This window comes from Osmerus eperlanus, chromosome 23 (assembly GCF_963692335.1).
Source record: "Osmerus eperlanus chromosome 23, fOsmEpe2.1, whole genome shotgun sequence".
Classification (NCBI taxonomy): Eukaryota; Metazoa; Chordata; class Actinopteri; order Osmeriformes; family Osmeridae; genus Osmerus; species Osmerus eperlanus.
This window is the reverse complement of record NC_085040.1, coordinates 9,392,227-9,408,535: the sequence shown is the minus strand read 5'-3', so window position 1 is coordinate 9,408,535 and position 16,309 is coordinate 9,392,227. Positions and strand designations below refer to the sequence as shown.

Sequence of the window (16,309 nt, the reverse complement as noted above, 5' to 3'; positions counted from 1 at the left end):
TGGCCTCAGATTTGGAGGTGCTGATTCCCATCCCAGCCGCTTCGCATTCGGTTGCGAACCGCTCCAGTGAGAGCTGGAGGTCACGGCCCGATGAAGCCAACAGGACCACATCATCCGCAAAAAGCAGCGACCCGATCCTGAGGGTCCCCAAACCGGACCCCCTCAACGCCCTGGCTGCGCCTAGAAATTCTGTCCATATAAGTTATGAACAGAATCGGTGACAAAGGGCAGCCCTGGCGGAGTCCAACCCTCACCGGGAACAAGTTCGACTTACTACCGGCAATGCGGACCAAACTCTGGCACCGGTCGTACAGGGACCGAACAGCCCCGATCAGGGAGTCCGGTACCCCGTACTCCCGGAGCACCCCCCACATGAGCCCCCGAGGGACACGGTCGAACGCCTTTTCCAAATCCACAAAACATGTGTAGACTGGTTGGGCGAACTCCCATGCACCCTCCAGAATCCTGCCGAGGGTATAGAGCTGGTCCACAGTTCCACGGCCAGGACGAAAACCACATTGCTCCTCCTGAATCCAAGGTTCGACAATCCGACGGACCCTCCTCTCCAGCACCTTTGAATAGACTTTCCCAGGGAGGCTGAGGAGTGTGATCCCCCTAAAGTTGGAGCACACCCTCCGGTCCCCCTTTTTAAAGAGGGGAACCACCACCCCGGTCTGCCAGTCCAGAGGCACTGTCCCTGATGTCCACGCGATGTTGCAGAGTCGTGCCAACCAAGACAGCCCTACAACATCCAGAGCCTTAAGGAACTCCGGGCGGACCTCATCCACCCCAGGGGCCTTGCCACCGCGGAGCTTTTCAACCACCTCGGCGACCTCAGCCCCAGAGATAGAAGGGCCCCCCCCAATGTCCCCAGACTCTGCCTCCACGTCGGAACACGTGTTGGTGGGATTAAGGAGGTCTTCAAAGTATTCCTTCCACCGATCCAGGACGTCCCCCATCGAGGTCAGCAGCGCACCATCCCCACCATATACAGCGTTGACAGTGCACTGCTTCCCCCTCCTGAGTCGCCGGATGGTGGTACAGAACCTTTTCGAAGCCGTTCGGAAGTCATTCTCCATGGCCTCGCCGAACTCCTCCCACGCCCGGGTTTTTGCCTCCGCAACCGCCAAAGCCGCATTCCGCTTGGCCTGCCGGTACACATCAGCTGCCTCTGGAGTCCTACCAGCCAACAAAGTCCGATAGGCCTCCTTCTTCAGCTTGACGGCTTCCCTCACCTCCGGCGTCCACCACCGAGTCCGAGGGTTACCGCCGCGACATGCACCGACCGCCTTGCGTCCGCAGCTCCGGTCAGCCGCCTCAACAATGGAGGCCCGGAACATGGCCCATTCGGACTCAATGTCCCCGGCCTCCCCCGAGACATGGTCGAAGCTCTCCCGGAGGTGGGAGTTGAAGCTCCTTCTGACAGGGGATTCTGCCAGCCGTTCCCAGCAGACCCTCACATTACGTTTGGGCCTGCCAGGCCTGACCGGCGTCTTCCCCCACCATCGTAGCCAACTCACCACCAGGTGGTGATCAGTTGACAGCTCCGCCCCTCTCCTCACCCGAGTGTCCAAGACATTCGGCCTCAGATCCGACGACACGACTACAAAGTCTATCATCGAACTGAGACCTCGGGTGTCCTGGTGCCAAGTGCACATATGAACACCCTTATGCTTGAACATGGTGTTCGTTATGGACAAGCCGTGTCTAGCACAGAAGTCCAACAACAAAACACCGCTCGGGTTCAGATTGGGGGGGCCGTTCCTCCCAATCACGCCCCTCCAGGTCTCACTGTCATTGCCCACATGAGCATTGAAGTCCCTCAGGAGGACGAGGGAATCTCCGGGAGGAGCGCTTTCCAGCACCCCTCCCAGAGACTCCAAAAAGGGTGGGTACTCTGCACTGCCATTTGGTGCATAAGCACAAACAACAGTGAGGACCCGTCCCCCCACCCGAAGGCGGAGGGAGGCTACCCTCTCGTCCACCGGGGTGAACCCCAACGTACAGGCGCCGAACCGAGGGGAAACAAGTATTCCCACCCCAGCTCGACGCCTCTCACCGAGGGCAACTCCAGAGTGGAAGAGAGTCCAGCCCCTCTCAAGGAGACTGGTTCCGGAGCCGATGCTGTGCGTCGAGGCGAGGCCAACTATATCTAGCCGGAACTTCTCTACCTCACGCACCAGCTCTGGCTCCTTTCCCGCCAGCGAGGTGACGTTCCACGTCCCTAGAGCTAGTTTCTGCAGCCGAGGATCGGACCGCCAAGGCCCCCGCCTTCGGCCGCCGCCCGTCTCGCACTGCACCCGACCCCCATGACCCCTCCTGCGGAAGGTGAGCCCACTGGAGCCCCACCGAGCCCCACCCCCGGGCCTGGCTCCAGGGGGGGGCCCCGGTGACCCGCTTCCGGGCAGGGGCAACTGAGAACCATTGTTATTTTTCTTCATGGTAGTTTTTGAGCCACGCTTTGTCTGATCCTTCGCCTGGAACCTGTTTGCCTTGGGTGACCCTACCAGGGGCATAAAGCCCCCGACAACATAGCTTCCAGGATCATTAGGACACGCAAACCCCTCCACCGCGGTAAGGTGGTGACTCCCTGAGTCACCACCTTACCGCTATACTTCACTCAAAATACGAGTGAAGTATAGAATGAAATATGATGTCTTCTCATTTCCCCTGCAAGAGGCAGCCTCATAGCTGAATCAAAACGAATACATTTGGCAGACCGGTGTAAAAAATTGACCTAATCTCTATGATTTAAACGTCCTTTTAAGTTTTCCCTTCTTGTGATGTTTTCAGGCATTTAGCCTACTCATATTGCATTCATTCATGAATAAAGAACCCCCTTTGAAGATTATTCTACGACGTTACCGACAGTAGAAGATGGAATCGCGATTCAAACAGTACCATCTGCTAACTGAAAATATGCTGCGCCCCCCCAGATTTCTGCCGCGCCCCCCGCGGCTTGTTCCAGTATGTTAATGTTAGACCCTGGAATTTCATACTTCTGTTTCAGTTGTAATCTTTATTTGTTTTCATAGAAGATACACGGGTTAAAGACGTTAACAGTAGTCTTTTAGCTTCGTTAGCCATCGATTGTTCTTTGCGTGCGTGTTTGTACCTACAAAGAAAAACCTTTTATCATGCATCCTTTTATCATGCATTTCTGATCCCCAAACCATCTACTGCCCCTGCAACAAGGGATATTAAACTCATACTCCAGAGCAGGCAGAGCGTGCTGGTCCTAGTGGAAGCACTTCCCTGTCTCTCGGTAACTACCAACATTACTGCTGCTGTGTGTGAAGGCGAGCATGGTTTGAATGACAGCAATCCAATGCTGCTTGTTCTACAAACGTACCCCATACGCATGTTCTGCCAAGGTCCTAGGCATCGCTCTCAAACTTGGTTAGAGAACTCAGCCAAGCTACATGCATGTTTCTGCTTCCCCTGTCGACAATTTGGAGCCAGAAATGATAAAGACATCACCTTCATAGACAAGGTTTTTACCAATTGGAAAACGGCGGCGGTTTATTTTACATAGAGCTCAAAAAACTATTTTGCGCTCAAATGAATGCCCAAACATTTAGCCACAGTGGCAATGAAGTTCAGGTTAGTAGTCAGATAGTTTCACCTATTGAAAGACTTTTGATTTAAGTAAGGGGAGTGCCGAACATGTTCTGTCTCCGTTTGACTTCCTAAACAGCTGTGTAGATGTTTTTGTAGTGTGTCTCGCGTAGGCTACAGCGTTGCAGTGAGCAACACTGGTTTGAAACCACAGGTAATGATAATTTCACCAACAAATCGTTTACTTGTAATGTCATAACAAATCCTACAACGAAAATTTATTTGTGAGGAATGTTTATTTTAACGATTGAAAACAGATGCATTATAGACCACTGTAGTATGTGTTGCCCGGGCATCAGAGGCTAATGTCATGCTAATGCTTCAGTGAAATAGTAGACTACCGTTTCCGAAAGTAGATGTGGGCCTACTTCCTTGACAATATCAGCTAATATTGTACATTACATTTCACAATTGTGTTTCACATCACAAAGTAAAATGAGTAAATAGTTATCACCCTGGCCTGTTTGCTTGTGGCGTTTCTGCAGCTGCCTTGCAGTAAAGCTATAGTTAGCCTAGCTATCCCCAAAGTTAACAGATGCGAAACAAATGTTCTGCTACAGGTAGTCACGCGTGTTTTCGTGACGTTAGTGACGTTAGTAACATCAGTGACTGTGGCTAGCAAATTAGCCACCGTTAGCTTCACTTTTCACCACAAAAACTTAACTTGAGCCTAAACCATGCAACGGAACGTAAATAAAAATACAAGCAACTCAATCGCTACCAAGACGAAACTTTTGACACCTAAGTTGTCTATTTAGTCCAAATATTGACGAAGATTTAGGGGTGGGAAAATAAATAATAATAATATGTGAGAGAACAAAGGTTGTGCCCTTGCCGAAGGCAAAGCACACCCAATAATAAGATATATGTGAAAGAACAAAGGTTGTGCCCTTGCCGAAGGCAAAGCACGCCCAATTAGTTTTCAAGATATTGAAAATGGAGCGCCGTAAATGCAGTGTTCCAGGCTGTACCGGGAATCCTGACACTTCTCACCATCTTCCCAAAGAACAAGACACTAGACAGGCATGGCTGGTGTTTATCTATGGGAATATCCCTATTTATTAACGCTGATTTGCACGGAATGCAAGAACAGCTAGATAGCGAAAACACCTAGACTGTAGGCATGTCAACTAGTTTAGCTTGCTAACGCAAGAGCATAGGTAGAATGTGTGATGATTTAGCCTAGTTTATTGGCAATGGGACTAACGTTATTTCATGTTCCTGACTGTATTTCATTCAAATAAATAACCTGTGTTGTCACGTAAATCTACAATTCAAGATGCATTTTTGTCCAGATCTATTTTTCAGCAAGATAGCTAGAGCTAACTGAAGCTGAGTTGAATCACGATAGTTTGTTTGCCAAGCTGTAGTGCTAACGTTACCCACCTAAGTCGATCCTGTTTGCTTTGACAACAGAAGTGTAAACAACTAACGTAATCTTTTCAAATTATATCTCGTCAATCTGTTGAAAACAGTGTAGACACAATAGATTTATTTCTAAGTTTTTATTTCAAGTCTACACCTTCGATGTTTCAGTGAGTGCTGTTGGCCGTGTTGCGTCTTTGGTTGGTTTACAACGAGAAGCTGCGGAGCAATCAGCGCGCAGCTCATCTATGAGCATACCATAAAAGAAAAAACCTAATTTTTCCAGGAAAAATTTCACTGGATGTATCAGGGGGCATAGAACAGCACCCGGGCCATTTTCAGCCCAACCAATGTTACATACCCTATTTGGAGACCTTAAGGAACAGTGTGAAATACCCCAAAAACCCAGTCAATCACCCCTTTAAGAAACTTGACTTCAATTTGAAGCAGTAGGCTACTGTAAATCCAAAGGTATGGGTAATGTCTTGAATGATCTGCATTCACTTCAGGTCTCATCTCACTAAATGGTAATACCGGCATGGCATCCACATAAGGCCAGCATGCGATCTCTGACACGACTAATGTCTTCCATCATCTACCGAATCTAGGTATCCCTATCTGCCTTCGATCTTGTGCAGCTGCGTTGGTTAAAGATTGTGTAACTGGGTAGTGGAGAATAATACAAGGTTAAATATCGGACCAAGTTATTTGTAGTTTAATGTAAGTAATGATGCAATCACAAGATACACAATGAAAACAACACAAGATGTTCGTAGTCTAGTACAATGAATCAGTCGATGATGCAACAGCAGTCTCACAGAAACAGAGTCTCAGAATAGAACAAACAAAGGCCTTCGTTGAGAAAGTGGTCGTGACAGAGATCAAAGAGAGTTCTGCCCACACCCAGTTCTGTCTCCCTGTCCTTGTACCCCCCCCCCCCCCAGAGAGGGAGGTCTGTGACAGGCGATTGGTCAGAAGACCGTGAGGTGGGAATGTGATTGTCCAATTAAATGTCCAGGGCGTTCATGGTGGCACAAGGTGGGCAGTCCAAGGATCTGGTGATGTTCGGAGAGGGAGGGGGCGGAGAAGACCCACAGGTCTACTCAGGGAGGGGGGGCAGACAAGACCCACAGGTCTGAGGTAATCCAAGGGAGGGGGGCTCCAGGGAAGGGAGTAGATCGCCCCAAGGTCCTGATGGCGTGCAGGGAGATGGGAGCTGCGCCTCCAAGGAAGGGGGGGGGTCGAGTCTCCAGGAGAAGGGGTGAGGCAGACCAGGCCAGGGTCGATGATGTATGGGGGAAGGTGGGGCAGGGTCTCCAAGGGGAAGGGGTAGATCATCCAGTGTGAAAGGGGGGGGGCAGGGTCTCCAAGAGAATGCAGGTGGGGCAGGGTCTCCAAGGGGATGCAGGTGGGGCAGGGTCTCCAAGGGGAGGGGTAGTGTGAAAGGGGGGACAGGGGCAGGGTCTCCAAGGGAATGTGACCTCAGAACAGAGTATATCCAAAGGTGGTCAGTCCGGCTGGTCTGACCCGTCCTTAAGCAGAGAAGAGTTACTGTCCCAACATAACCTTATCTCCTAAGTTGACACTTTTACTCCCAAGCGCTGAGAGGCCCTATTGTGGTCACTGCGGTCCCTGAGCATCACAAACTCGCCTCCCAAAACAGTCTGCCTGACATCGGCATTCTTGCCCACACACCGAAGTTACAATTTAGCATGATCTTACTTTACACAGATACATTTCAGCACGACCTTACTTGCACAGAAAGCATCCTGTTGCATGATCTCATATGTTCTTTATTAAATCAATTGATCACAATTGGATACATGTTTTAGTATAGAGCATTACATAATATATGTGTATATATGTATATAAGGTAGTGATTGGTATAGCAGCATTGATTAGCAGTATGTTATCATTCCTTCACAGTCTGAAGATAACCAAGCCCCTCTCATTTGCATGTGAGACTGGAAATAAATACAGCACAGAAATAAATGTGGTGCTCGGAAATATATGTGGCGTTAGGAAATAAGTCTCAAAAAGTAATAAATGTGGCATTCGGAAATAAAAGTCCCATGAAATAAATAAATGTTTTTTCAAAAACCAATTTTGAAACGGTTAGGTTTGTTATCAACGTCAGAGATGTCGTTATGCCACTGCATACTTCTATTCTATAAAAAAAAAAAAAACATAATTATTCATAAGTATGAAGTGGCATACCGATCTCTGACGTTGATAACAAACCAAACCGTTTCAAAATCGGTTGAAAATTTAGTAAGTTATGGTCATTTAAAAAGTACATGTAGCATCAACACAATGTTATGGGTGAGCGAGTTGACTGTAGCAAGATGGCCGCCATGTGCGGACGTTCGACTCCGTTGTCCGGCAACGCGGACGAGACATCTACCCTTTATATATATCTATGGTGACCTCTGTATTGACGGTATTTCCGTTTGCGTCAGTCAGTATCTGGTCGCGTACTAGCAGTGTCTTTTTTCTCTTTATTTCACAATTTAATCGTCCAGGATCATTGTATTTTGTAGATATGGGCATGCTGCATCCAGCCAGCGTCTCGGGATTTCTGCCATTAGGGTGTGTTGTGTTTCTTGCAGGCTCTTTCACTGGCAGTCTGATTCATTATTTACTGTCAATGGTAATGGTATTTGTTTGCAAGATGTGTAAATTCAACCATTTGAAGCTAAATACTTTTGCCAGACACAGGGATCAAACTTGTGATCTACTGAGGCATCCATCAGATGATAACACAATTTGATTCATGTTGAACTTGTGCAACTATACTTCAAAGCTAAAACTATAATTTGTTTCACGCGTAGATGGAAAAAGCTTGTTTCAAAGTTGTTTTTTAATTAATGAATGAATGCAATATGAGTAAATGCTTAAAAATACCACAGAAAGGAATAAGCGTAAGTGGAAGTTTAAGTCATATAGGTTAGGACCATTTTTATACAGGATTGCCCAATTCCTTTGTTTTGATGCAACTGTTTGAACCATGTGAGTGATGAAACAAAAGTTCTGTACGTCTTCAGTCACTTTTCAAGATGTAAAAACAGCACTGGAACTCAGCAGGGTTGATGCAAAGTGTTTTATTGGTTCTCAGGTAACAAAGATTGCCAATAGAACGTGAGCGTGATCAGACTGAAGTTTTCTCCGGACAATTTAACTTATAGTCTTCTCCCCATTGTATGTTAATATGGTACGATATTTGTTGGTTTCGTAGACATTAGGTAATCTTACAAAGCGGATCCCTTGTCTCAGGGGATTCAAAACAGGTACTTTCCAACATAGACACTTCTTCCAATTAGGCTCTTTCTGACCTTGAACAGCCAGCTGCATTAGGCTTCTGGGCGTAAGGCCACAAATATGTCTCATAAGTTATAGCTATGCGTCCTGGTCCTTTATGAAAGCATACACATGCTCCTCTCCCCCACTCTTCCTTTAATTATTTAAACCTTATTTTTGGGCTTCATGTCTCCTACTATTGTTTAGGAATAACAATAATCAGCAAACAGCTTTGCATCTGGTTTCCTATAATATAACTTGTAATAATATGGTTTCCAATAATATAGCATATACCAAAGACTGATTACAAATATCTTTAAGTCCATAATCATTAACCATCTTCATAATTACAACAGTATTGATGTTTTTTTCCACAACATGAGTCTGCCACATACAGTGAGGGAAAAAAATATTTGATCCCCTGCTGATTTTGTAGGTTTGCCCACTGACAAAGAAATTATCAGTCTATAATTTTAAATGTAGGTTCATTTGAACAGTGAGACAGAATACAAAAAAGCATTATCAACATTGTTATAAATGTATTTGCATTTTAATGAGAGAAATAATTATTTGACCCGTCTGCAAAAGATGACAAAACCCTTGTTGGCAATCACAGAAGTCAGATGTTTCCTGTAGTTGACCACCAGGTTTGCACACATCTCAGGAGGGATTTTGTCCCACTCCTCTTTGCAGATCTTCTCCAAGTCATTAAGGTTTTGAGGCTGATGTTTGGCAATTCGAACCTTCAGCTCCCTCCACAGAGATGAAGTTTGAAGTTGAGCAGGGGGACCTTGCGGGCGCTGCAAGATTTTAGTCCTTCACGGCGTAATGTGTTACCAATTGTTTTCTTGGTCCCAGCTGCCTTGAGATCATTGACAAGATCCTCCCGTGTAGTTCTGGTCTGATTCCTCACCGTTCTCATGATCATTGCAACTCCACGATGTGAGATCTGGAATCTCATTGATTGATTGCTTCTGTGGACAGGTGTCTTTTATACATCTTACAAACTGAGATTAGGAGCACTCCCTCTAAGTGTGCTCCTAATCTCAGCTTGTTACTTGTATAAAAGACACCTGGGACCCAGAAATCTTTCAGATTGAGAGGGGGTCAAATACTTATTTCACTCATTTAAATCCAAATCAATGTATAAAAATGTTGACATTCGTTTTTTCTGGATTTTGTTGTTGTTATTCTGTCTCTCACTGTTCAAATAAACCTACCATTAAAATTAGAGACTGATCATTGCTTTGTCAGTGGGAAAATGTACAAAATCAGCAGGGGATCTCACTGTACTTGCACTAAAGGAATTGAGAAGAGAACCCTGTTTCATTGTACACTTCACTCTTAGTATTTTGAAGTGTAAATGAGCAGCAACAAATGTATGCTTTTTAATCTATGCAATCACATACATAATAAGTATGCATACTTATTTAAAATATACAGAAATATCAGTTAAGTACACCCATGAAAATTCTCCAAATGTTTGGATGTTTGATATTATTTTAAACTAGGGATGCACCAATTCGGTAATTTTGGCCGATAACTCCCATATATTTGGAAGCTGATAACAGATACATGCCGATAAATGCAAAGCCTGAGTCTGATTACAAAAATAAAAGGCAAATGACTAAAGTGGACAACTGCTTTTATTAAAACCTTAACTGCATAAAACATATTTATTTTACCAAAATGATCAGATTTCTTAAATTGTACCCAAAAATAAGTGGTTCAACGGGTGGAAATAATACACAATTTATCGTCTTAAATTTATCAACCACATTTTGAGGTGATATAGTAAAAAAATAAGAAAAAAACTGCTCCAGCTGCAACCGATGCAAGCACACCTCACAATTTTCCCTGAAATTGTACCTTCTCTAGTTCTAAATTATAAGCCTCCAAGAACGATCGGTTACACTATTATGAATCCAATGATACTGTCCGTCATCTCCTTTTATCAGGCCTACCTTATTATGTTCATAAATGGTTTAGCCTTCCATTTGCGAAATAGTTGCAAACTATCAAAGTCATATAATATGATTTGTTTCGCTCATGTGTGAAAATGTAAAATGCATTTATTCGTTACGCTTATCGGCTTTACAAAACATATTTGCATTTTACGATGAAAGTGATTGTTTCCGCTATGTCATGACATAAGAATTGCGCTTACCAGTCAACACACAAACGTACGCAGCCCCTAAAGGGACATATAGAGAAGAAGAAAATATTCTGGTGCGCACAAGAAACTTTCTGGTGCAGCATATTGCTTCTGCCATCAACAGTGATACCCCGAGTCGAGATACAATTTGTTATGAACAGTATTAAAGTTTGGATTGATAACGAGGACGTAGAGTGTAGCGATTGCGCCGGAGCTTATAACTATTTCCAGTTTTTGACATATGATGATATATGCACATTATTAAAGAAATAGCCTACATTTAGTTAGACACTGTGTTCTGCAGCTATCTAAAGTTAGGATATATGATGTTATCCTGTATTCCATGCAGTCAGGGCATCTCCTCCTCCTGCACCCATGGTGGACAATGCGATGTTGAGACAGCGCTGAATTTTGAGTTAAGATTTGAGTTGGATTTTACAAGGTGTTTGTGGAACAATTATCACTCAGTACAAGCGCAAATAACACTGCTGGATTTAATCTTCATGATAATGTTGATATGGAAAAAGACTGACTAGTACGGTCATCTGTGTCGCCAATTCCCACTGTCTCCAAAATGTGCGTAGGCGTAGCCTTACCCATGGGTCAGTTTGCGTGGGGGGCCTCACATTCTCCCGTCAAGTTTGTTTTTTATAAATCACAACCTTTGCGTTGGAAGTGGCGTATGCACATTTTCAGCCCCGTTTTGTGCGTACGCCACGTTTATAAATGAGACCCCTGGTCAAGACGGGTGTATCCCTTGCGCCAAAACAGACGACACAACTTCAAAATTCGTTTTTAATATCTTTCTAGATAATATAGTGGCGACGACTCGCAAGCAAACCAGAAAGTATCAAACGCACCAGAAACGTACTCGTGCGCACCAGAAAGTATCTCGTGCGCACCAGAAAGTATCTCGTGCGCACCAGAAAGTATCTCTTGCGCACCAGATTTTTTTAATGTCCGTTTAGGGGCTCCGTACAAACGCCCATGTGAAGCTAATGCACTTGATGATATTTTTGTAATAATTTTTGCACATCATTATAGACTATACATATAATATACATATTTTGCTTGACAATCTTATTAAGGCTGTCTGAAAGAAAGACTTGTGCAAGGGAACATTTCTTCTGATAGAAAGGCAAATTGCAGACTTGAAAGGGTTAGCGAAATGGCTGAATGCACAATTAAACCAAAACATGAGTAAAATAGTGCACTTTTCCCGGAGTGATTTTGAAAATAAGAAAATACTGGGTGATGAAACAGACATATCTAGGAAATGTCTATAAAACACGGTCCTGAAATTTGATTGAGTGCAAAAAATCAAGGGGTCAAATGCTCCCTGCTCGTCGCTTCTAGTGTTAACTAATGCGGTTAATGAAGGCATTCACTATTCAATTAAACTAAGCACTTAACGCCCAGGAGTTCGTAGGAAAAAAATTGGGAAATTTTGTTTGCTCTCTTCGCTCTCGACTCTCAGCCATGTTGAGTTGACTGAGCTGCACTAAGCTAGCTCTCGTGAGCCGAAATGATATGGATATAGCGAGCCAAAAACAGGCATAAGACAGGAACAATTATTAATTGATATTTATGTCAGTGCGATACAAAAAATCCAAGACCATTTAACTTATGAAGTACTGGCTTGCTAACTAAGAAAAAGACAATGGATGGTTTATTTCAGTAGGTATAGCTGGAGGTTAGTAGCTACAATTGTTACTGTGTGGAATACACAAAGTCACAATGGTTTAGCCTAAAAAGACAACAGGGATCACATTTTCATTTCTTTAGGCATCATTGCTTGCTGGACAACCTTTCAATTGGAAATTCACAAGCCTATAGCCTACTGTTATTTAGAAGCCAATTTGCTTTTACAACTGATATGGTCAAGTTAGCAGTGCTTACTGCTGGCATATGAATCACCTGTTTTTAAAGGGTTTTCTTTATGAAATGCTGGCTAGCTAACAGAACAACCAAATAAAGTGGATACTTTAAGTATAGATCAGTGAATTTTGTTACATTTGTTCATGTGTTTACTGATGTCAAAACTGCCTGCAGATTGCAAATGTGCACAAACTCTTAACACCAAATGAACTACGACATTATAATCACCAGCTGCATCACGGATATGGGCACAAACATTACCAATTGATAATGTAGGAAACGGCAGATACATGAAGGCTACATAATAATTTGCGTGAATGTACTAGAGCATTGGCAATTTAAAATTGCCAATATTGCCAACAATATATATACAAGTTTAAAATAATGATAAATTGCATTTATGATGTGCATAAGTGACTAGAATAGATGATGTGGAGGTTGAACATGTACTTCAGAAATGACAGAATTTCAATTGTGATCTGAGAAATATAGGTACCAAAGTCACTGAGAAGAACTGTCATCACCAGCTGCATCACGAGCACTGCACTATCTCTCTATAATTCCAGAAATTCCTCTTGTTTGTGTGCCACCAATTTTATCACAGGCACTGTACACTCGTGGAATCAATATAACAAAAATGTCTTTGTAATACAGTAGCAACAGTGGCTTTGTGGCTATTTTGCTTTATACAGTAGGCAGTTAATGTTTCTCATTCTCCGTCAACACTCATTCCTTCTCATCACTCCTTTATCTCATTCTGCAGGTATCACTTGACCAGTACCACACAGAAGAGGAGATTTACCAGCTTTCTTTGCAGAGAGAACCTCGCAGTTCCAAGCCAGCGGTCAGTGTACACTAACCTATCCATTGAGCCTCCAGAATTACAGTTCTGGTCAACATTATTGGCACCCTTGAATATTTTGTATATCATGTGCAATATGTTCAGAAATTCTTTGAAAAATTGGAACTTTGTATCATCACAGTATTTTAATGGGATGTGTAGTTATTCAACAAAACAAGATGCCTTTTCAAAGTACATGTAGTGATTTTAAAGAAGAAACATTAAATATGACCTGGACAACATTAAAGTCACCCTTCCCTAATAATTGGTTGCACAACAATGACAGCCTCCAAATGTTTCTTGTAGCCATCTACAAGCTTCTTGCACCTGTCTGGTGGTAGTTTCTCCCACTTTTCCATTGCAATTTGTTCAAGCTCTTGAGTGTTTGCAGGATTTATTTTCCCATTAGCAGATTTCAGCTGTCTCCAAAGATTTTCACTAAGATTGAGTTCAGGGGCCGTATTCAACAAACATCTTAAAGCTATAAGTAGCTCCTAACTTGCCGATTTAGGAGAAACTCTTAAAAATTATGGGCGTCAGTCCTAATTTTAGGACTGCTAATTTTTTACTCTAAGAGTATTTCACAAAGCATTTTAGCACTAAAACCAGCTCCTAAATCTGTGAAAATTTAGGGGTAGTCAAGAGGACCCCTAAATCACTAACACCAAATCACAAACAATCCTAAAATGTCTGTTTCTGGCAATCCACCTTGGAACGTAAACATTTTAGAAACATTTCGTGATAATGAGCTTTTGAAAAGGTATCTTTAGGTATTATGATTGTAGTAGAGTTATCAGGGATGCAGTCACTTATAGAAACAACCCAGTAACACCGGAGATCAAGGTTGACAACTCTACGCTACTTGGCCACAGGGAAAATTCTGCTATGCAGCGCAAACTAGGTATATCTCAACCATCCATCAGTAAAACACGTAAAATTGCATCAAACAATATGCCCTCTGCAGACCCCACATTGACAATTCATACTGGATTGTTTACGGGATGCAAGAGACTGGTTATTAGCTCAACATAAACTTGTTTAATTAGTGATACTTAACCTACAATTGAACATCTCTATTTGAATATGGACACATTTTAATAATAAAAAAACTTTACATATCGCAACCTAATACCTCATTCTACAGTATTTGTATGATGAAATCATTGACAGAGATCCATACCGTTTTAGCCAATCACTGGGCATAGATACAATTTTTTGGGGTATCATCCATAACAACAAGGTCAACCCTGCCGTTTGTCTTCGCTTAAGATTTTGCCCCATTCCTTAGTAAAAGTTTGCCTCAGCAGCTTTGTAAATATGTTTTAGGAGGAAACGCTTAGCTAAGAACTTTTACTGCTATTTAGGAGAACTCTTAGTGCCAAGATTTTTTAAGGAGTCAGGTGGCTGAGCGGTGAGGGAATCGGGCTAGTAATCAGAAGGTTGCTGGTTTGATCCCCGGCTCTGTCAAAGGATGTTGTGTCCTTGGGCAAGGCACTTCACCCTACTTGCCTCGGGGGGAATTTCCCTGTACTTACTGAAAGTCGCTATGGATAAGAGCGTCTACTAAATGTAAAATGTTTAACTGTAGGTAGGGTGTTCTTTTCCTCATAAGCTTCATTTTGTCAACTATAAACAAATCACTGGTCTGCATTGCTAAAGAGCTCTAATTTGGTTTAATCTGTCATCTGAACTTTTTCCCAGAAGGATTGTGGTTTGCCTAGGTAGATTTTGGCAAAGATAATTCGCACCTTTTTATGTCTTTCTTTCAGCAGTGGGTTCCTCCTTGCCTTCGCCCATAAAGCCCTTCTTGGTTTAGATTGCGGCATATGGTATAGGTTGAAACCATCTCTCCAGGTTGCTCCAGGTCAGCCTTAAGCTCTTTGGATGTTTTATGTGGTGTTTTTTCCAGTTTGCACTAACCTACAAAGACTTCTCTCATTGATTTTTCTCTTTCCAACACGTCCGGGGAGGTTCTTGACAGTTCCATGAGTAGCAAACTTCTTAATGACATTGCAAACTGTTGAAACAGGGATGCCAAGGTCTTTGGAGATGGCCTTGTACCCTTTAGAATGATTGTTTTTGGTGATAATAGCATTTATGATGCCCTCAGACAGCTATCTTGTCTTCACCATTGTGAAAAGAGAACAGGGAATAAAAGTGGCTTTTTTAAGCATGAAAGCCATGATTCTTTGGTTAATTAAAGTCATATGAGCACTGACAATTTCACAGGTGAGTCTAATTTCTAATTTACCACAGGTGAGTCTAATCTAGTTCTTTTATTTCAAACTGATTTGCATTCCTCAAAAGGGTGCCAAAAATAATGTCAGAGCACAGTTTCATTATTTTTAGTTTTTCCTCCAATTTCATTTGTCCAATTGTTATTGTTTTATCCTATACTGCTCTGCATCAAACACGTGAGCATCAAACACGTGAGCATATATAAAACAAAGCTGTTTCAATAAACACTTTTTTCAGGAGATATTGTACATGTAGTACTTAAAATTCTGGGGTGCCAATATTGTTGACTACACTTGTATATTTGTGTTTTGTTCTCGCTTTTAGGAAACCAATATTATCCTAAAGACAAGCAATCTTGTTTTTTTTCTTCCATCCATTTCCACCCACTGTCAACCTTTATTAAGTTCTTTCCAAGAAAATGTCTGTAGAGAAGATAAGGGTGATGTATAAGGTTGCATGGTGTCAACAACCTATGCATTAATTGATCCAGCAGAACTCCAGCCCTGCCACTGCTCCCACCCCTAAGCCCTCCATGATTGATGAGTGGGCAGCATCGGTGAAGCCCAAAGCTGATCCAGCAGTCATCAACAAACACATTGAGAAGATGGTGGACGTTAGTACTTTTTTATTCCAGCAAAGTGCTATGGAAAATGGTGTTTCATTGTCAAGGAAGTTCTGAGATTAATAGAAGAACTATACAAGAGTACATTGTATTTTCAGAAAAAACACATACAGAGCAGCAAGGGAAAAAATTAAACTCAAAAAGCGAGCAGAGGACAAGTAATATTGTATGTGTATTTACATACAGCAAATGACAAACAGCCACAGTCCTCTGATAAGGGTTTGGTCACCAACCTCCTGAAATGGTCCAGGAATCAAGAGTTTATGTTTCAGCTTGTCCTGAATGCCATTCCAGT

General features: G+C 43.0%; 1 protein-coding gene across 3 annotated transcripts in view; it reads left to right on the top strand.

Moving 5' to 3' along the window:
- Nucleotides 1-16,309, top strand: part of LOC134009858 (RAS guanyl-releasing protein 2) — an 87,075-nt gene that overhangs the window by 46,229 nt on the left and 24,537 nt on the right. For 2 of the 3 annotated variants that reach the window (XM_062449599.1, XM_062449601.1), the window contains exons 11-12: nt 13,077-13,157; nt 15,883-16,005. In XM_062449599.1, the coding sequence (XP_062305583.1) occupies nt 13,077-13,157; nt 15,883-16,005 (204 nt within the window). The remainder of the gene's footprint in view (nt 1-13,076; nt 13,158-15,882; nt 16,006-16,309) is intronic. The other variant, XM_062449600.1, reaches the window with a different exon arrangement.